A 22,642-nucleotide genomic window follows, 5' to 3' on the forward strand; every position below is an offset into this window, starting at 1 on the left:
TTGGTTGATAGCATGCTATGTATGTGTAAGGTTTAAAAAATGTATGACAAGCCAATCAAAACATTGACAAATAAAAATAAATTATGCTGAAAATCATCCTTTGTTGGCCAATTATAACAAATCCCAGTTGGCTTAAACAATAAGATACACGTTTAATATAATTATTTATAATATATGTGTTTTGTTTTTGTTTGTTTCAGCTTATAGAGCAAACGTCAAAGTTTTAGGCCTAATACCACACAAGGCTTTTACACCAGTATACAGTTTATGTAACACGTGATATTATAATAATCAACATGCAAGCAATATAGACTTTGACTTGTTCACATTTGTTTGAACCATCGATCTATTACTACAACTGGATCGCGCGCTGTGTGCTGGGTTTTCGGTCCGGTTGCTCGGATCTTCCCCCACCACCTAACGCCTGAACTGTCTCTCTCACTCATTACTTCTTATTGTTTCTGTATTTGCGCTCACAAAATACGCTACATCTCTGTTCACTGTTACTCCATATTCAATTAATTTACTTAAACAGTTGTAATCTCCATGATACTGTGGAGATTATGGAATAGATTTTATATCAAAATCATTCGGTTTTAGATTACATTCGATACTAAAATCTGCTAAACACAGTCTGATGCTGCCACTTTAAATTGTAAAGCTGTTATCTTCGCTAATGATTAATTTATTTGTCCGGTAGTCAATCCGTCCAGTAGTTAATGCGTAATTGAACTTCAAACAAACAAACACACAAACTTTCACATTTATAATATTAGTAAGATAACAGATATCCATTAGCTTTTATTAACTTCACTTCATGGGTGGTTTCTCCCAGCTAATAGACATCCATCTTCATGGTCTCTAAAAATAGTTTTGGCAGAAGTTCCAAAACTATTTTCAGAGACCATGAAGATGGATATCAATTGGATAGCATGCCATGTTCACAACATGATAAACCATTTTTTCCTTTGTAATATTATTATTCAAAATAGACTGGAAAAACTTAACTAACTTAAACAGTTCTTGAGAAGAGTAAAACAAACCACCCATATCTATAGAAGCCGTGAAATCCATGTGTGGCTGAGGCCGTGTTGATCTTTGTTTGGGCCATCCTTATTTCCCTCCAATCTCCTTAATCTGGTGGAAAGTGAGTGAACTAAGTAATGCAGTGTTTGTGTTTGATTGGTGCTGAACTCTGGTGGGCAAAGCCTGAACTTGGTGGAGTGGGTGATCTTATCTACTTTCTCTCTTCTGGAAAAGTTTTCAGACAAGCAACATGTCTAGGGTTTTGTTTGGTGCAGTGTTAAAGTTTCTAAGTATTGGTTTAAAGTAAATGTAAATATGTAGTGCTTCAAGTAATTATTTTCTTTAATAACTTCCTATAAAGATGTAAAGATCTTCGAAAGTGGGTAAGATCACTCCAGCATCATAAGTGAACATTATTAGCATCAGTAACTTCAACAGACATTATGTGGCCACTTCCCTTCCTTCCTCCAAGTCCATTTAACCATTATTAATTATTGGGGAAATTAATGCATCTGGCCAGATTTAAACTAATAAATCTAAATAAAGTTAAATATGACTGTAAGATAAAAGGTACACTTAATTTCTAGGTAAAAGTAAACTACAATCCATGTTAACTGTGATGAGTGAGAGCCTTAATAAACCAATTGTTTCAAATGTATGTATTGTTCTTCATGTCTAGCCCCAAATAAGTCACCAAAGCAAGTCAGATAATACAGTCCACTTAAGTGTATGCTTAAAATAAAGTCAGTAAAAGTCAAACACGGGCATTGGTCCGAACAATCTTAGTTTCACTAAAACGTTCAAACATTCTTTATCATCAATTTTCCAGAAATGTAATAACAATACATTCTCCTGGTAATACAGATTACCAATTAAGGGTTGACAGAAAAGTCGAGACTTGAATCTAGTAATGTGCACCTGCAAGACGTTCCCGGGTATCTCGTCAATTTCATTTTAAAACATTTCCGTTTTGAATCAAATTTTTTACATAATGTGTTCAAATGAATTGATTCGAAAATATAATAAGCTCTACCTTATATTTTTCATTTCAACTTAAAAAAAATATTATTTTGACTTAACTCCACTAACTCATGCTGGGGCTTTTGTCATTAGATAAATTTTAATCCGTCCTATTATAGGGATTTATTTTAAAGTACAAAGTAGTACACATTTTGTAAATAAAGTAGGCTTAGAGGGCTATACCTTTTTCTTGCTTTGATAATGAATGGTACAATGGAGTTTGTAATAATAAAACAACATCAAAACCTCCGTACTTACATGATGAATACAACAGTGAAACCCGAATGTGAACCGAATAAGTATCAACAAAGATACGACAGTATATATCAATGAAAACACAGTAGCCCCATATTAAGTGTATGGCAGAAGCTGTGGAAGGGGGTGCGCCGGACCGATACGAACAAAATTTCTGAGCAGCACAGCCTGCGATCCAGTTGTAGTAATAGAGATGAATGGTTTGAACTTATTTAAAAATATGTGATAAGTGACAGCACAAAGTAATATATTTAGTAGTAAAAATTATGTTACCATTTTCAGTCAACTAATAAATTTAATATAGTTATGTTTTATTTGACTCTTTTCCCCATGATGCCTAGGATTTACTTACAAAATAGTGTATTTTTTTGGCTGGTACTTAATCCTTTGACTATTAATACAATAGTCAATGCTTAATCTTTGTCTAACGTGGTTTATTATGTTGTATTAATTACTGCCTGCAGTTGAATACAGGTTGTATATATTAATTGATAAATACTTTAGCAATAATAGACATAAAAGTCGTTTGCTGACATCTTTGTGCTTTTGATTTTGATTATTATTCTTAATGTACCTCAAGTTAACTCAACTTTGGCCTGCAAGAGCCCATATTTTAGTAGTGTCAAGATCTACAACTGGCTACCAAGGAACATCATTCAAGAGCAAAATATCAATAAATTCAAGAAGATGTTAAAGGAATATTTATGTGAAGCGGCCTATTTTAAAGTAGAAGATCTGTTCAATTAGGCCTATTATTGTGTTTTCTACCCATTTTGACGACCACGTCGCAGGAGCGGTGCTAGTGGGACATCAATAAAAAAAAAGAAAATATACTCATCAATTAAAATTAATCTCGTGGCTTTTTAGCTAAGTTAGGCTCAGAACCACCAGGTTATTACATTATTACATTGTTAAACCTGATCCTCTAGTCTAGTATACAAAAAAGTCTAATCATTAGACCAGTAGTTAGAGTTGAGACTTTACTCCAAGTACAGCTTCAAATCTCATTGAAGAAGAATCATAAGACCAGCTATTCTGCTCCCCCTCAAGTGACAAATCAAAGGTAAAGTGGAACACTTACAATATTTTCATTACAAGCAACTTTCTAATTTATTTTCTACTGAATCAATTTTAAAACTCACCCCTCGCCTCCCTCTCTCTGGATTTTCAAGCGGAAGTCCACTGAGTTGTGGCTCGGAGGTTTCCACTTCAACACTTCCTTACATTGTCCAGTCTTGTAGGGCTGAGGACACAACATTACTAATGAGTCAATGTAGTTGAAGATGATTTGGTAGGAACAAATATTAGTTCTATTTGGAGGGGTTTTGCTTGAAATATAAGGAATTTACAAATTTGTTTGTACAGAAAAGTATTTGGTACATTGTTAAAATGTAATTATCGACCTGATCAATAATTTGTATTATTTCCTAGCAGGTAAACATGACTTATTTGCTTATTTATTATTTGGATGGTTCTTAACCAAAGAAGACTTTTCAAACACATAAGTGAGAAATAAGGTATAACAGGGTCTGTCAGAATCGGCCAAATTGGATCAATTTTAAAGGATATTTTATGGTGGAACACTTCATTTATTACTTCCTAGGTACAAAATTTAAACATTTTGATTTTAAGCATTTGGGGAAATCGGGGACTTTTCAGGAGATTGGGAATATCAGGAATCAAGGAGCTGTAGACACCTTTTAAAACATACTTAAGAACACTACAAAATTATATTTTATGTCCAAACTGACTGAATATTTTATGGTGAGCATGATCTATAAAAAAAGCACCAACTATCTATATTCCCAAGATTTACCTGACAACAAGAACAGATGGACATTTTCAAAAATCATGGAGCGCGTTCTGGGAACACTAACCGGTGCACTGGTACAAGACCGGTGCAGAAAATGTGTTGTTCTAAGAAACCAGTGAGTTTACCTAGCAGACAGCCCTCCGCCAGTGTATATACACCAGCGGCTTCTGATTGGTCAGTTTCTTGGGCACCAGTCTGCAGCTATGGCAAGATGGCTGTTCCACAGAGTAAAATATCAATTGTTTATCAGTTTGATGGATTATATTACCCAATAATGGAATAATATATCAATAATCTATTCAGTGAGGGTAAGTTAGTTCAATGTTAATATTATAAAGTAAACAGTAGGTTTATGTGTAAATTACAATCCAATGTGCACCGTAAACTGCTGACTAACATTCTGGGATCCCAAGACTCAATTGCGCTGGGGCAGTACGAGTGAGCAAGACACCAGATGCACAGGGGCACCAATCACATGTTCCCAGAACGTGCCCAATGATAGATGAATTCTTATGTTTTAATTACTGTATGTTGTACTTACATCGTCTGTTGGTTGGAATATCAGTCCGTCTGGTTCATGTGACAGTTGCTTGGCAAACTTCTCTCCCAGCAAACTGCCAGCTTTGTCCACCGGATAAAACTGTTTCATTCTAATACTAAATGGTTCTAGTTCCTTTCTGATCCTGCCTTCAGTCACAGCTTTGTTCCTAGGTCCAACTACGTCTACCTCTATGACTTTTAGCCTCAGAGGAAACTTCATATGGGCCACGTCGATTCCATCACACTTGATGATGTCGTAGGCCAAATATCGAGGGATATTCTGGCCTTCGTGTTTGTCTATCACCATTTCCTAAGACAAAAGAAACACTGATAAATGCATTATAACAAGTAAAGCTGGATAATCAAGCTATTTTAGAATTATTAATTACTTATTAATTATTTGGATGAAATCTAAAATGAATACAGCCAGGTTGTTTGTTTGTGATTTGTAAAACAAACAGCAATAAAACACACCCGTGTTGTCACTAAGATTTATATCAGCTTATGCATATATTTTTTTGTAGTTTTTACACCAGTAGAATGTATGTTACCAGTTTCTAATTCTTATTTTAAATTATCTTATTTTTCTCAACATTTTTACTTAAACTCAATAAAAAGAGTAATCTTACTAATATTATAATATTGAAATAATTGCAGTTTCTCCACAAATTCAATAATATAGTCTAAATAATTTAGTCTAATAATTTAAATTTTCCTGTTATTTAAATCATTTATATTTAATGTTAAGATTTTCCAAGCGTTAACTTAAAATTGACCAAACCAAACTGAAAACAAAAACGTTCTGACGCACCCCATCTAGAAGAGTATTTGTGAGGTGTCTATTTGGGTCTTTACGATGAGGAAACTTTAGTCCTTCAACTTGAAAAACGCTGTTGTCTCTGTCCAAACAGTAAACTTCCCCTTGCTTTAAGATGAGCATCATGTACCTAGAAACAAACATGTCTGATTACACGATGGAAAGTTGTTTTATGTTAAGTAAATTCAAATACAGTGTTTTCATAAAATAATGGTGGGGTTTTAAATGTCTATAAAACTATTATAAGAGGAATTAAATATTTCATATTGGTACCCCTGCATTCGGTAGCTCAAACAGTTTTGTTTACATTAATTAAAACAGCCGTGTGGATTGTTGTGCTGATCAACAACCTACTAATTCTTTTAAATAAACTTCCAAGTTGTGTTTTCTTTACATGATTTCTGATCATGATTAGGCTAAATGTGTAATGTTATTAAGTAAACTAAAGTCAGTGACTCTAGTACAACAGGCATTTAGAAGTTCCACATCATGAAGAAAATAACATTCGTCGTTGGAGTAAGCCGTTTATAAACACTGGATCAGTTAAAAAGCAAAGTAGGCCTGGGAGACCACCAGTCTTGAACCAGGCAGTGAAAACATTTAATAGATAATAGGATGGCGTATCATCTAAACAATGATTGGTATATCTAGTAATCATTAGCAGGAAATGGGAGAAAAATCACACAAAATTGGGTTTTGGACGTGTGTAATTTAATTTTACTTCCTAAGTAGGTAACTTAGGCCATGTATTCTAGGGAAAAGTACCGGTATCAATAATCGTTGTCAAAATGTGGTTACAGTAGAATCCCGCAAACTCGGGGTAATGTGGACTGGAAGGGTGCCGAGTTTGTGAAATGCCAGGTTATCAGGAACTAGGGTTAAAGATAAGGACAATACAATTTTTAAGCTCTTTAACCTCCTTTTTTTATAATACAAGTCAGTATTAAGTCATCCGATATAGTACAAAAAATCCTTGGTACGGGTTGTGAATGATTTTACTTGAGCTGGCTTGAGTCCATGTTTAACTCGGACTCAAAATATTACTAATTTTCTGAGCCAGGTGATGGCCGAGTTATCCAGACTGCCGGGTTATCGAGTGCCGAGTTTGCGGGACTCTACTGTATAAATAATTGGGTGGGCCTAAGTACCCAAGAGATGGGCTATGGGCCTATTGGTATGGTCCAGCGATTGCAGCACATAGCGGTGAGTAGAAACCGAAAGTGATACTTTGGAAAAGCAAGTTTAGCAGCATCCGTAAACCTCTATTACGATCACAACAAAATCTAAAAGATCTTCCAACATCGCAGCGACATCCATCACCACCCACTGCAGTTGTGATTATTTACTTTACAATTCACACAACTGATATTGAAGCGCCGTTAATGAGTGGAAACCTTGTTTGTAAGCTATTGGCGACGATGATTTAAAACATGTAAGTTTCCCAGCCCTATACAACACTGGTTCATGGTCATGGTCTTTTCCCTGGCATCAAAACTCAGGTATAATTTGATACACACAGAATCTCCGGTTCCCGACCTGGATTGTGTTAAAAGCTTATCAAATAACTAGCTTGTAACTGCAATGCTAAGTTTAAACATTTACCTTGTCCCATCTGCCTTCCACGACACCTTATATGGCATCTTCTGAAGGAGCTTTATATTACTGAGATCCATTGATACAGGCTGACATCCTGGGAACCCTGATCTGGAAAAAGAGTTTATGTTTTAGATATTTCCCTCCTTTAAAATAATAAAACAAAATATTTAATATTGGATCATGGTTGTTTTGACAGATGCTCATGATGAATTAACTGCTATTTGGTTTTGTAATAATTTTAAACCGATTGTTAAATACAGTAGAGTGTTGTTATCTTAAATCACAATACAGTCAAGTTCCACAAACTCGGGGCCCCATAACTTAGAAGTTTGGATTCCTAGGCCCCTTTGGATAACCCTAACCTGGCGTTATTTATAAACCAGTGAGCAACTCTGGTGGTTAACCATAGAAAACAGCCTGAATTACAGTAGAACCCCAGTTAACCGAAACCCGGATTAACCTCAACTGTTCTATAAATTAATACATGGCTAAAATATAGGTACAATACAAAGTTTATGTAAACAGCAAAGCGCCGAGCCCTTCACTAGAATGGGGCTTTTCTATCCCATTGTAACATTTTTGTAGCTGAAATAAAACACTATATTATATGGAATTTTTTTTAAATACATTATTTATACACACTCTGGTAATACATATATAGGCTATTTTCAGCCTATGACAAGTTAACCAAAAAATTTGTCATCCGAAACGGCTCTCCCCCCTTTCGGTCAACAGGGGTTCGACTGTGTGATAAAACAGCTTCGAGCTTACGTCCTAGGATGTGAAGAGGGACATCAAAACAATACTTAAATAGTTCATTGCCTTGACTTTAGACTTAGCACTACTAGCAGATGTTAAGAACGGAATTTATAAGTTATGTATGATGATGATCAAAGTGCTGGACAGTAGCCTATTCAAGTCAAGTACTTTTTCAACAAAATAAATTAAAGAATTTTAATTTTGTGGTGTTGTAAATGTAGATTCTGTAAATGAAAAGAATGGAAAATGTGCTATTTGTGTTTAAGTTTTAATTTTAACTTTTTCCTAATGATCCTATATTTCATGAATTTAGCTCTCTTCAAGACGAATTTGTTAAATTTTACTGTATGAAAAAATCTATCCATCCAAAAAGCTTACTGTTGGTAAATATTTTTTATTTCAACTTGTCTTTACTCGCCTATTTATCAGCTGATTATTTAAATGATTTAAAGTTGTCATCTGCCAATAATTTTGTTTTACAATTATGTTAATGAAAAATAAAGTTACAAGTTTGTGTTAATATGTTGAATTATTTCCGTGAAATACACTTTCAGCAATTGTCATATGAGATGATCTACAAAAGAATTAACGAACACAAGGTAGACGTATGTTAAACTCACTTCTGCCAGTTGCACATCTCTTGTACAACAGTCTGTATTTTGCCGAGTCTTGGCTGGTCCTGCACTGGTCTCACTCCAGGTACACCTTCCATAAACACTGGGTTTTTGTTGTTCATCTCCCGTCTCCGCCGTTTGTTCTTGCTGCCTCCGCTGATGAAAAACATTGAAAAAAACTATTACCAAGGATAACAACGGTTCAAGTGGTTCAAGTTTCGTTCAAAGTAAATGTCTAGACTGGAGTGCAAAACACTTATAATATTTGTTTATGTAATGAAATGAAATGCAAAATTATTTATTTACACAGGCAAAGTTAGGGCCACATGACCCTTTATTACACTTAACCTGTACTTTAAAACATGATACATGAAGATTTGTTTCTTGGTGCCATGTGGTTAATGAATCAGACTTTTGCATATATTTTAAATGCAATACACTATATAAAATGCTGGTTTTACAAAACATTTCCTGAGTTAAGAGTGGGCCAAACAGCTACTGTAGTACATTTATAAAAAAAATTCATAGACTTACAATACATTACCTAATAATATATTCCTGTTTCAACGGTTTAAATTGGATCCTAATCCATTACCCAATTAAATAAATTAGGTTAAATTAGTTAACCCATTGGCCTACTTGGATATCCGTCGTACCACCATGACGCTCTAACATTCCTGGACGGAAGAGTTCATTGCTAGTAGTTTTATGATTTACCACTAGATTGGAGCACTTACTGGAACAACAGTTGTTTCTCCGTGAAACTGCATTACCAGTATTTTGTTCTGTACATTGGCTAAATTGATGTGCGAGATTGAAATAATACATGTAAACAACATAAGAGTCAAAAAAAAGGCTGACGATGTCGAAGAAATTAAGTCAAATATTTTGAATTTACTTTAAATTGTTGACAAAGTTGTATCTGATAATGCTTATATCAACAACAAACTAGATTTGATTTTGGATTCACAAACTAAGCCGGTCGATCATATTGTTAGTTATAGGTAAGCCTGCTGGGGAACGAGATGATCTAGTGGCAGAGAGCGCTGGGCTTCAATCCACAAGGTCCCGGGTTCCAATCCTGTCAGTCACCAAAGGATTTTATTTAATAGATAATACCGTAACCTTCTAGGCTTAGCCTTTTAAAGTAACGTGTAGGATAAGAAGGTGCAAAATAAAGTTAAGCCTGCTTAGTTCCACTTATCTACCACACAAAATCCATAAAACTTTGCCTTTACCAAATAACATCATAATAGATAGTAAGTGTGTCGAAAATTAATCAAATTACCTTGAATCTGAAGTGTCTTCTTCGTTCTTTCTTCGGTGGTTCTTCCAAGAGACAGGTTCGTCTTCTTCTTCAGGTTCTTTAAAAAAATTAAAATTTATTAAAGATATCAATAGTTGGCATTTGATTTCCTGAAACATGTGCTCATATTTGTCATGCAAACAAAACTGCATTGTTTAAGGCGAATATACATGATGCTGTAGTATGATAAGAGAATATATCCAAACTAAACATTGGGGCATTACAGAGTGCCCGAACAGTCATCAATAGCTTAGTTTGACTAAGTACACATGTTTTGATAGTTTCCTTTAACTTTGAACTAATGCAAACAGCTTGACAAGGTTTGGGATCTTACCGTCACACCAGTCAGGCAGGGCTGGTGCAGCAGGGGTATACTGTACTTCATCATAACGTTTGTACAACTCCTCCAGGTAGTCTTGCTTGTAGATGCCCGGAGGCCTGAAACATATACCAAATCAGGCCAACACAAATATTACTTCATAATCTTTACAATACAATAAGCGTTTTCTATGTAACATCTCTTTATTACCTATCCTTTACCAACTTTTTACAACTGAGGTCATTTGAAAGATTACGGAGGAGGGAAGAATGGCATTTAAATATTGCAGCAAGTATGCAGACCAGAGGGAATTCACATTTGTCATCATGCATATTAAAGACATTTCCTATTTAGGCTATATCCTTTTATGTTTTTATCAAGTAGGCCTAGATATTTCAACACCATTTGTCAATTTTTAACCAAAATAAAAGCTAAAAGAAAATCTGTATCCTCCTCCTCTATACCAATGTAAATTGAGAAAAAAAAACAGATGTATGCAGTCCTTTTTAAACTTACTAATGTGGTCAACTTTCAACTTTCGCCAGAGCCAGATACCGTTCATTTAAGATGGGCCTGTGGGCCTGCCATTACCCATTACAGTTAAGCCACACATTACCAAGCTCAATACGGATTGCACATGTACGGGATTCAAACCTCAGCTGTAGAAAAAACATCATGCTACATTTGTCAGTGCAACGCCTTAGCCAACTGAGCTACAATGCCACCATTTTTCGACCGGGTCAATAACCATTATAAGCGCACAAAAAAGACACTAGAGCTTTTATGTTGGATTTGATGTACTACTTGAGGGCCAGTAGGTTAACCGTATGAGTATCTTGAGGACGGCCTACACTCGCCAGTTGTCATCATGGGTTAAACATGACAGATTTATTTTCTGTTTAGCTAACATTAGGTTTAACAAGTAAGCCTACTTACGTTTTTTCCTAAAAGGGTGGGGAAAAGAGTGTTTTTTTTTTTTTTTTGAAAGCTTAGCATGAAATAAATAAATTTTAACCACATGTAATATTGTAAACAGTTTAAAAAAATTATTTTAATATGCTACTTTTATTGAGTCTTATTGAGATAGGTAAATCACTCTATGGTATGGATATCAATCGACATAATTTAGACATTGTAAGTTAAATAGCCTACTAGTTTTAATAATCTAATCTGGTGTTGGATAGACAAGAATAGGCTACAGTAATTTTCCTGCTGTAAAAGTATGTATTTTTTACCACAAAATATTTAAAATCCAGAAACATAATTTTAGGAAAAGGTTTCTTATAGTGACCCGCTAATCCCAACCAATTAGAACGGAATTCTATTCTGTGCAAGAACTAGGATTAGCATAGGCTTGTCATCGTAATATAATGTTAAATTTACTAAGCACTACGTTGATAACAGAAAAATTCTTTTGTAAAAAGGATATTCAAATATACATTAACATACCTGGCTTTAGCAAACTCTTGTATTGCTGCATCCAACCCCCAGTTAAGTTCGTCAACCATGAAAGCAACAAGCAGGAATCCAGTCCGATTGAATCCATGGGTGCAGTGGACGCCTGAAAAGCATACAATGATGAATAAAAATTGTGTATGTTTGTGATATCTGATATAATAAATTTGGATGACTCTAAATCTTGACAGTAGATTTTGGTTAGTTAAATCAAATTGGACGTTCAAAATATAATTGTTGTCACACAAATACGTGAACGAGGACACACTTTAAGGTAAACTATTGATGACATCACGGGTAGAAAGCTGAAGTTGAAAATTTATTCATAAACCTTACACTTGTTATGCATAATATAAAAATGTGTTTAATTTATCAGATAAAACTCCAGTGTGATTAAATAAACTAGATTAATTAAAAAAAAATAAGTTTTTGAATTTGTAGACTATTATAACTAAACAATTGAGTAACTCAGATAATTGGAAAAGATGGTGTTATAATAAGGAGAGTTAAACATCAAACAGTAGGCCTACACAGTAGCCAAAACACTAAGAATAAATGGTAAACAATAGTGTGGTTGTTGTCCATATTTATACAATCTAGATAGAATGTTACCTTAGGTACCTGATATAAGATATATAGCAAAATTAGAATTGTGTGATAGTAAAAATAGCCCCCCTGCAGGATCCTTGCAGACTAACCCAGAGCATATTTTAAGGGATTTCCACTGGGCGACAGTGGCGCCGGACTTACCGGGGGGTCTGGAATACCCCCCGTCAAAAAAGGGGGGTCCTAGGCCCCCCGTTAATTTTTGCATAAATTTAAGTGAAAATTACACATTTCTACGTATCTTTTAATGAATTTTTCAGTATATTTGCTTGTAAATAGTCCATTTAATCTCACTTAATTACGTATTCTAGAACTTTGTAGGTTTGAGGTTGTGGCTCCCTTCACAACCTCTTGGGCCAAAATCATAGCTCAATACTCTAAAATATTACATATGTTATTTTTTAAATTCCAATACATTTAAAAAAAATATGCTGGCACCACCCATAGTCACTGTCACTGGGCAACAAAATCCCAGCACTGTCACCCAGTTAACATGTTATTTTATGCCCTGGACTAACCTAATTTTCATTTGCCTGATTGGATTTTCACTCAAATATTCCCATGCTAAATAAATAAAGCGAGTTGTTTTTTCATGACTCAACCGGAATCAAAACACAGCTGAGTTGCACTGTACGGTAAAAACTTAGAGTTACTAAGGCACATCATGCGAACTTCAACTTAACCTTATTCCCATTATGGGAAATTCGCTAATATTCCCTATTTAGAAAATTCGCTGAAAGGCACATAATTTTGATAAAATACTGTAAGACAAAACTATGATATAAAGGGTGGAAAAATAAGTCCCGGGACGGTTAAATATTTCAAAAAGTAATATAGGGAGAGATTAAAAACTTGGTACAATAGACCCCTTCTTAACCAACCCTAATGGGACCGGACCTAGGTCGGCTAACTCAAAAGGTCGGTTAATTTGGAATTATATAATCATTTCATTTTGAAGTTGTACTTTCATTGTTTATAAAATAATCCACACTTATCTCCTTTTTTCGTATTGATAAAAAAGTCACAAATAAAGACTAAACACGGTTAAGTCGTTAAGTCAAATACTTTCAGTGGACTTTTTTCCACCCTGTATGATTTCATCCAATTATCGAACATGAAAGTATCAATCCAATTAATAGTAACTAAAGTTTTACCTGCAAATAAAATCAAAAAAATATATAACCTGGATTGTTACCAAAGGAATACTCACCAATAATGTCGAGAGGGTTTCTAGCAATAAAGTTCTTACACATATTGATAAACAGACGTGTTTGGTCCTCTGATGGGGTTTCTTTATGACCACGACATTGCAACTTGACATATTTTACTTCTTTCTCAGACCCGTTAGCATGGGCAATATCGTCTTTATCATAAAATCTGGAAGTAAACGTCAGGTCTATCCACAAACCAATTTGTAGCTAAAACAGAACCAGTAGTTGTAAGAAAATTTTGTAAGAAAATAATACCATTAAAATATCTATATTAAAATTGAGTTTTTACAATTTTACTGAGCTATGGAGGAGGAGGAACCTTTAACAATCTCAAAGCAAACAGACTGACATAGTGTTTCGCAATTTAGGAAAAACTATACTACAATATTTTACCTAGGCTTACAAAAATTTCCCTATTCACCCCTGGTAAAATAAGTAAGTTTATGTAAGAATAAGGGGACAGTAGCAAACTAAGTAAAATTAATCAGTTATTGTTACTAGACTCTACAAGGTATCAGTATGATTCCAGCAAAGCAAATCTAAATTGCGATTCATATGTAAAATGTTGCATCCCGCGATTGTGGCAAAATGTTAATCATGTCCTGCAGTTGTAGGGTGACCCGGGGCAATTCTGGCAGCCAGACGTGAACCTTAACTTTAACTGCTTGTACCGCGGTGAACATATTTTTCATTTTATTTTGACAATTACCATAGTAATTCTATGTTATTCCTCTAGTGTTTTCATATATTTAGACAACAATCTCAAACTCCCCTTAAGGGGGTTTGAGGTTTTTTTTTTTGGAGTGTCAGATGCCAGAATTGCCCCAACCTTGGGGCAATTATAGCAATACCTTATATTTTCCTTATTGTTTAAATTGCTCTGACATTGGGGCAATCATGGCATAGGCCTAATTTAGCTGTTTAAGATGGTGTTTTAATTTTTGTTCTATCTCTATTTATAAGGAAGTTGTGAATAAACCGGTAAGACAGTACAAGCGTACAAGGGCCTTAACCTCAAAACTTCTAGCAACAATAAACAATAAAAATAATCAGGCTGCCATAGAGTAATCTAAGCAAAAGGTGTTTACAAAGCCATCCAAATGAACTGAAATGAAACATATTACACATAACACACGTTGTTATACAATTTATTCTTTAATTTATACATTATTTGTATAAAGATATATAGCTGCCATAATTGCCCCGGGTTCTTTGCCACAATTGCCCCATAGCATATGAAAATGGGGCAATTATAGCACCCATTTAAATTTAAATATCTTAAAGGGATAACTGCTATTACTATTTTTGTTCATGAAGTTTTAAGTCTGAACAATTATCTTTGAGTATAAAAAAAAATAAAATATAAAATTCATAGGGGAAAAAAAATTAGCCGTGTGCGATGTTTCGATATCCTCGGGCTGTGGAAGAAAGTACTTTTTTAATCGCTAATAAAAATTACTGCAAACATTTTATTTTTACAAAAATGCTTTCCTATATATAGGAGGTATATGCTGAAATAACAAATATTGCTTCACTGATCTGTAAAGCTGAAATTTAAAAAAAATATAGGCCATTGCTATAATTGCCCCGTGCCAGAATTGCCCCGGGTCACCCTATGGAGATCATCATCGTCACGCAATCGTGGCAAAATTCTTGCTGTTTCCTGCGGTCGTGTGGACATTACCATCTTCTTCCGTAATTGTGGTAATATTCCCCTCGCGGCCGTGAGTAGACATATTATCGTCTCCCGCGGTCACAGAAACGTCATTGTTGTCATGCACGGAACGTTAAATTGAAAACTCCAGGTAGAAATACAAAATTCACACATAATTCTCGGTTCAAAAAACTCCCGCATGATTCCCGGATTTCCCGGTCAGTGAACACCCTGTTATATATATTGAAAAGGGGCGCTACTATTAGTTGTGCCTAGAGCGCTGAGAGGGTAAAAAACGGGCCTGCACGGTGTCTTGTGATAAGTTACCAACATGTAGGTGGTGTTGCGGTTTCCTAAAGCTAAATCCTTACTATAAGATGTAACAGTAGGTACCAATGCCAATAGTTACCGACTTAATGTAAATATTTCAAAGTAAAACCAATTGGCAAGCAAGGAATTTTAAATAAATTTTTCTCTTCAACCTAGTCTCTGAAGAAGTCTTACATCAGGACAAAATATCAGTACGCTATAAGTTAGTGTTTTGTGTTATTTTATTGTTTATCTTTTTGCCTCCTGGACTGTAATTTTCTGCAAGTTATCTAGCTGAACTCTATTCTGTTTGCAAAAAATGCTTAATTTAACTTATTGTAAAGTTTGGTAGGCCTAGGTCAAGTGACTAATAAAAAATTGAACCCTACTCACTTTATAGCTCTTCATTGAGGTAAAGAGCATTGATGGTGGAAAACGATCAGCCTCTGGGACTTGTTCATCATACCGGCCGTCAAGTGGTGTTTTGAATGCGATAAATTTATCCGCAAGTAACTTGTATGCCTTTCTCGGGCATCTGAGCCACCTTTTAGGAATGGGACCAGGATTCCTATCATTCTGGTAGCTCATATTCCTTTAATTGACTTACAGTAACATTTAGTGGCTTAAGCAGAATGTTGCAGTTTGGATGAGCCCTGAAAAAAATATTAATTAAATACTAGAGTGTACTTAAGCCTTGTTAATTCAATAATCAAGAGGAAATGAATAGGTTAGGCCTACATCAAACTTTTATTTTAAAAATGTGGTTAAGCCTATGAGGCTTAAAACGGCTGGTAACTAATTTAACATAAATCACAAGGGACTATTATTTTAATAGTGGGTTTGATGGTAAGTCATTGTATAGGCTACCAAAGGTGGTGTTTGTATTGATGATCTGAACTTATCAATTTGCCGGAAGAATGGTTATGATAGGCCACTACCGGTATGTTATTGGGATGTAGTTAACCTTCAGTTCAACCAAGTACAGTAAGTTAGAACCTCTTTAACCGAACCCCCCTAATCCGAATGTCTACTACCTAATCAGAACGCCTCATTGAACTGTACTCCATACACAGTACGTACTTAGTTCTTTATTACGTACCTACGCACAGTAATTCTTTCTATTGTAATGTACAGTAGGCCTACTGTTTATTCAATATGTTTAAGTTACTACCGGTACTATAAACACTGCATTTTACTTTATAAAGCATTTTTCACTTTTTCTGTAACAATTAAACTTATGAGCCAACTTACCCATGTTTTATCTATTGTTATGTAAAAACAACAATATGTTCTGTAATCCAAACTATTCAATAATCCGAACTACTCCCAGTCCCAATTAGTTTGGATTAAAGAGGTTCCACGGTAGGGGCCTATGCATACTTGTTGTTTAACATCAATATGTAAGTTACTTACCTATTTTATTCTTTGTCAAAATTCACTTGAGTAATTTTTAAGTTAGTCTACTTATATCAAACATAATTTATTTAATAGGCCCTAGCGATTAGTGAGTCAATTTAAGATTTAACATAATGTCTAGGCTAATTTGTGTTTAAAAGTACCTTAGGCTTTTAAATTTTATTGAACATCATTGAACATGATCTTAAGATTTATAAGAACATAACAGGGAGACTATAAAATAACCAAAAAGGCTTCCATTAACCTATATAGCTTATGTTTTAGAATAGAATAGCCTTACCAAAATTGTCTAAGATCTTATTTGTCCTGCCTGCTCTTCAAAATATTGTACGACAACGTAAACACCTTATATGACAAAATTTATCTAACAAACTACTAACACACACTACACTTTTTATTAATATATGGTGTACATACTGCTTAAATCAAGTAATTAATATTACGCTTAGAACATCTTTTAAAGTTAAAAAGGGGAAACCTGACAACATTGACAACGTTGATGGCAGCGCAATAGCACAGGCAGACGGTTCGTCGGGTTCACGGTTCTGTTCTGTTTTCCTTTCCTTTTTGCTTAAAAATATTGGACTTTCATTAAACAGCTGTTACAAACTGCAAAAATAAATAATTCCTGGCTTGAGAGAATCGTTTTCTTTCGAGTCATTCCAAAGGCTTATATAGTAAGTTCCTTAGCATTGATTTTAGTATTGATCTTGTATAGTAATCTAAATGAGATATAATAAACGTTATTATCATTCTATGGTATCGGCTGTTTTTAGTGTTTTGGTTTGAACAATAGATCCCTCAATCTATATTCTTGTTTTCTGTGTCAAAAAATAAATAATATCTTTTAATGAAGGTGCAATTTCTTACATTTTACATTTTCATCACAAATATATTTTTTCAGTTAGAAATTACACACCAGAACCAGGGTTGCTTTCAGGGTAGTGAAAGCCAGATGAACGAAGCGATCACTTATTTTCATAAGATTTTTTTAATGATTTAGGTCATTAGGCTTTTAGGATGCAGGATTTTTTATGAGTTAGTTAGAACAATGTCTAAAGAAGAAACTAAATTAATGTGCTAATTGAAACCATCGGTTTTTTATACCATTAACATTATATAACAACTGTTAAAAATAGCCTAAAGATGTGGATTCATATATCATTTGTATTGTCAGTTTGGCCCAATAAATGACTTATTCATCCAAAACATTAATTCTTAACGTCTATGCTACATCTTTTTAACGTAAATGGGATGTCTACTTGCAGTATCTAAGGTCAATGCTGAATCTGTTTCTCGTAAATGGGATTTAAACAATACATGCGAATACATGCAATATACAAGGTGAACGGTTAATATTAGCTCTCATAAATACATCCATTATCCAAAGTCAATGGCACATCTGATTCTCATAAATGATATTTCTAATTGCAGTGATTAGAATTTGAGAGTTTGCCACTAATTTGAGAGGCCGGCTGGGCGTGGAGACTTGGTAGAGGTGTCCAAAGAAAGGTCTCGGTCTGTAGATACTTATCTTAGACTTTCTGTGTCCGGAAATCAGACTTCGCTTTTCCAAAAATTAGCTACCGCGACATGGCTTTGTCTTTACTTGTAAAAGATCATCTAAAATGTGCAAGACACACAATTCGTCAGGTAAGAGACCCCATCATTTCTGCATGTTTGACTTGCATTTTGATAACTCGACCCTTATTCGATTTAGGGTCTTCCACACCATGTGCAGGCCTCCATCAAGAGTCAATTCCTCCCTGGATGGTATGGGAGGGTTAATCAACGTGGCCTCTCCCACCTTGCCACCCGATTGCTTGAGAGTGATCCATCCAGGACTCGTGTCCGTGATAAAAAGCTCTTTCTGGGCCGAAGCCGTCACTCTGCAGTCTGCAGGTTGGTCTGTAGATGATGAGCCATCAAAATAAAAAAAAAAACTAAATTCCCTTAGGGCTCTGCCCCAGAAGCCTTTAAAGTTCCCTTCTCAGATTTGTTTACGGATAATTTTTCACTACTGTTTAATAAAAGAGCTGTTAATATTTAAATTGTATTTTAAAGAACACATATTATGGGGAGCTACTGAGTTTGTCCAAAAGTAGTATTTTTGCAATGTAATTTTCAGATTTGATTTAAAATTGATTTTGTTCTTCATCATGTCATGTTTTGCAATATAACGTTCATCAATTACGAAATCATTGGAAAATCTTAATATTACAGTACTGCAACTCTTTAAATTATTTCTTATCAAATTATCTTATATCTATATTGTACGGGTTGGTGCCTGCCTTTTTGACCACTTTTGCCAATATATGACAGATCATCGTTCATGAGATATATGTCCATAGATGTTTTCAATTATTGGAAAAGATTTCGATTGTGTGATACAATACAAAATAATACAAGTGCAGAAAGCCCATACATTATGAGCCTTGTCCATATTTCGTTAAACTGTAGTGGTTTACAGCAACTGGATTATTTTTTTAATAATTTTTATGAATAAATATGTGTGCATGATTTAGAAAGTCATTAATCTGCAATATTGCAAACATTGCAGACTTTTTAGAGATGTTACTTCGATGTATTCATTCAGCTTAGTGAAAACACATAGAGCCTTTGAATGTGTAGGTCGTGTTCCTTATGAACTACATATATCCTCATCCTTTCTAAGATACACTGATTAACAACAATGCATGTAAACGTCACTATTACGTAACACTATTTACGTTGAAGATTAAAACACTGATTTAATCTGCATAACACTGATGAAATAGCAGAAGTGTGTACCACAAAAGATCTACCAATACGATTTTAATACTATTTAAAAATTCCTCCAAAACATTCTTTATATTGTATTCATCAAAAAGAAGATAAACCAGTTAACAAAGGAACAATAGCTCCTAGGATATACGGTATAAGAATGTTATTCATTGAATGAAGAACCAACTTTTGTGACTAACGCAATAGTGATTATTGTTTCTACACTTATTTATTAATAATTTAACAATGCTTAAATGCTCACATTTTTTACATTTCACTCTTTTTGTCGCAGTTAGAAGAATTGTCGAAAGCCTTTAAAGCAACCTACTAATAAAATAATATTTACAAATATTTTGTCTAGACGTAAACTCCCACCGGTCGCGTCGTATCATAGATAAAAGGAGTATAGACATACTCTATATACTCCTTTTATATGTGTCTATACTCCTTTTATCTATGGTCGTATCTAGTCATGCGTGACGTGTTTTTAATATTTTTAATGTTTCGATTTGTTGTGGTTTTGTGTGAACTGTGACGACCTGCTAAAGAAGCAACAATGTCCTTGCACAGCCCGATGATGGTTCCAGTGTTGAGACCAAACTAGATGCTACCGCTACCATTTGGATTACAAAAAAATACCGGTATTTAGACCAGTAATATTAAATATTTATGACTAACAATTACAAACTTAACCAAATTAAAGAGATATGCCTGTTAACTATATTATAGTTAATATTTTATAACTACTATTTTTATAACGCTTATTCTTTTAATCAAGATATGTTACAATGATTAACATTGGTTAATTGCTGATTTCTGACTCATGTCAATGAATAGTGGTTTGTATTCATTGCTCATGTCAATTTCATGCTGTAGATGTACCGGTCCTCATAGCCTAAAATATAAATTTGAGAGAAAAACTCTCCCGGCTGTAAGGGTTAGTGAAACAATTAAAAACCTCTTTTACACCAACTGTTACTTCTACTTGGAACGCTTTCACTTACAGGAAAGTGGCTTTATATTTTTTAAATGGAACAAAATAGTGTAGCCAATGGATAGGCTAATTTTATAGGATAATAAATAGCGAAGAAGTACTCCACATCATTTTTTATCAGCCATATTTTTTATGGAATGCAAGTTATAAGAAGTACAATATGAACACACAGAAGTTCCATGGCTTTTAAATGTTGCATAATCTAATAATTTTAAATCATAGATTTCCACTTGGCACTAAAAACGTGATGTCCACCGTAAGGAATTATTATAACGAATAACTCACTACCGACATAACTATTTATTTACGAAGCAATTTAAAGAAATCACTAGTTTGACAAAATACAATTTCACAGAATGATAAGTCAGTTTTTAAATACTTCAGGTTAAATCACTCATTTTTCAAATAAAGCTAAGTGAATAAAGAAATCACCATGAATGCATGTAATACGATCAAAATGATCAGCATTCCTAGCCAAACACATAAAAACCCTGCAGAAATGATATCCATGACTAAACTTTGATAAACACATACATTAAAACACGACAAATTGAATCCAAATTCAAACTTCCATACAAAAGTGTCAGATGAAAAAGGTTAATAAACAAATATACACATTACCACATGTTTTATTGTTAGTTCACAAGTTCATAGATACGGACACAGAAAAAATCGTCAACTTGCGAAGTAGTATTGACTATATCTTCTCGGAACTCTCTATTGATTATAGTTTTCCTTTCCCCCTGTTGGATTTGGATGAGCACATTTTTGTCTTGGTAGAAAACCGATTTCACATTTCTACCGTCTGGGGTTTCCTCGTCGAATTCTTCTCCCATCCTAAAATTGTACTTCTCGTCTTTGAAAAAAGTAGAAAGCACAAGTATGTATTCATCTTCGGATCTTGAAAGTTTCATAACGGGTTCCACAATCGCCAGTAAATGTCTGTAAAAATATCCGATGCCCAACGCCTTCAAGAGTTCGTCGCAGCTGTTACCACGTCCTGTGTTAAGTTTATATTTTTTATTAAAATACGGCTCGAGGTAAGAATCGTCCAATTCTTCAGAGTCTTCGGAATCAGCTTGTGTCAACGAAGTTTTAAAAATATAAAAGAACAAAAATACACAGCACTGGAATCGAAACATGTGTCGACGTGGATGGATTTCCTAGTTAACTGTCGAATTGAACAACTATTGTGTTAATGTAAGTTTACCTCATTTATGTGTTAGGCGACTCGGCAACAGCTACAGTATCACCCGCGAGCAAACATGATAATGCAGTTCTTCCTCCGTTATCAATGCCTCAAGGGCCGTGATAATAGGGAGGGAAACTCAAGACACTTTGTATTGTATGCAGCTAATAACATTCATTTCAGAATGTAACACATCTCAGGTAAGTAATATAGTTAGTATCCCTGCATTGACAATACTTAAAACTCTTCATCTTTGAAGTTTCATTGTCGATGCTCAACTGATTGCGCTAGATTTCACCAAGTAGCTCTAAAGAAATGTTTAGCCTCTAGTGGAAAAATAAGGCTAGATTATACAATTCTAAACCAATCAACCTTTATGTAAGTATTTATTATAAAATGAAACAGTTTTGATTAACCTAACTTAACCGAACTCGCTGTAAGATTTCATAAATCGGTTTTATAAGAGAAAAGGTCTAGAGGTGCAGAGTCTATCAGAGGAATTTACCGAACCTATCGTTGATTAAAATCATTGACTAGACTATAGAAACACTTCTAAAGTGGTTTATTAGTAAATAATGTTTCCTTTAAAGAAAATTTCGTATAATTACGGGGATGTATATAAATGGGCTGACTATGACCACTTACACCTCGTCCTTATTTAAGCATGTTATGTTAGTTAGCATGCATTATGTTAGGATAGGAGGTCGTTCTTTTTCTTTATGTTGATTCGGGGCTGTATTATGTGTTTTGAAGTTAGGTTAGCAAGGTAAAGTTTATGTTACAAAGAACCGAGTTGTTGGTTTATGTTATGCCCATACTTTTTTGGGTACTTCAGTATTAAACGGAGGCCACATTTTGTCAGCGCGCTGCGGCGGTTATGTTAGGTTGGGTTATCATAATAGAAAGTATCGTTCGATTCATAACGAAGCGAGGAAAGTCCTACACACATAACATTTACGATAACCCAACCTAACATAACC

The 22,642-nt window shown here is 34.5% G+C and overlaps 2 protein-coding genes across 3 annotated transcripts in view; one reads left to right on the forward strand and one right to left on the reverse strand.

Annotated features, from left to right (window-relative positions):
* LOC128999795 (beta-lactamase-like protein 2 homolog) overlaps window positions 1-2,590 on the forward strand; it is a 22,280-nt gene extending 19,690 nt beyond the window's left edge. For both annotated transcript variants that reach the window (XM_054426475.1, XM_054426476.1), the window contains one exon: window positions 201-2,590. In XM_054426475.1, coding sequence (XP_054282450.1) covers window positions 201-227 — 27 coding nt within the window. In that variant the 3' untranslated portion in view covers window positions 228-2,590. The remainder of the gene's footprint in view (window positions 1-200) is intronic.
* The window catches only part of LOC128999794 (mRNA-capping enzyme-like), an 18,877-nt gene extending 1,636 nt beyond the window's left edge, over window positions 1-17,241 (reverse strand). The window contains exons 1-11 of the mRNA XM_054426473.1: window positions 16,997-17,241; window positions 15,694-15,953; window positions 13,337-13,544; window positions 11,515-11,626; window positions 10,081-10,184; window positions 9,729-9,804; window positions 8,447-8,596; window positions 7,074-7,175; window positions 5,466-5,601; window positions 4,656-4,964; window positions 3,444-3,544 (exon numbers count right to left, since the gene is read on the reverse strand). Of these exons, the coding sequence (XP_054282448.1) occupies window positions 3,444-3,544; window positions 4,656-4,964; window positions 5,466-5,601; window positions 7,074-7,175; window positions 8,447-8,596; window positions 9,729-9,804; window positions 10,081-10,184; window positions 11,515-11,626; window positions 13,337-13,544; window positions 15,694-15,888 (1,493 nt within the window). The 5' untranslated portion in view covers window positions 15,889-15,953; window positions 16,997-17,241. The remainder of the gene's footprint in view (window positions 1-3,443; window positions 3,545-4,655; window positions 4,965-5,465; window positions 5,602-7,073; window positions 7,176-8,446; window positions 8,597-9,728; window positions 9,805-10,080; window positions 10,185-11,514; window positions 11,627-13,336; window positions 13,545-15,693; window positions 15,954-16,996) is intronic.
* Between the last annotated feature and the right edge of the window lie 5,401 nt (window positions 17,242-22,642).

The sequence above is a fragment of the Macrosteles quadrilineatus genome, unplaced genomic scaffold (genome assembly GCF_028750875.1).
Source record: "Macrosteles quadrilineatus isolate MER2022 unplaced genomic scaffold, UCM_ALF_1.0 Scaffold_8__2_contigs__length_117827958, whole genome shotgun sequence".
Classification (NCBI taxonomy): domain Eukaryota; kingdom Metazoa; phylum Arthropoda; class Insecta; order Hemiptera; family Cicadellidae; genus Macrosteles; species Macrosteles quadrilineatus.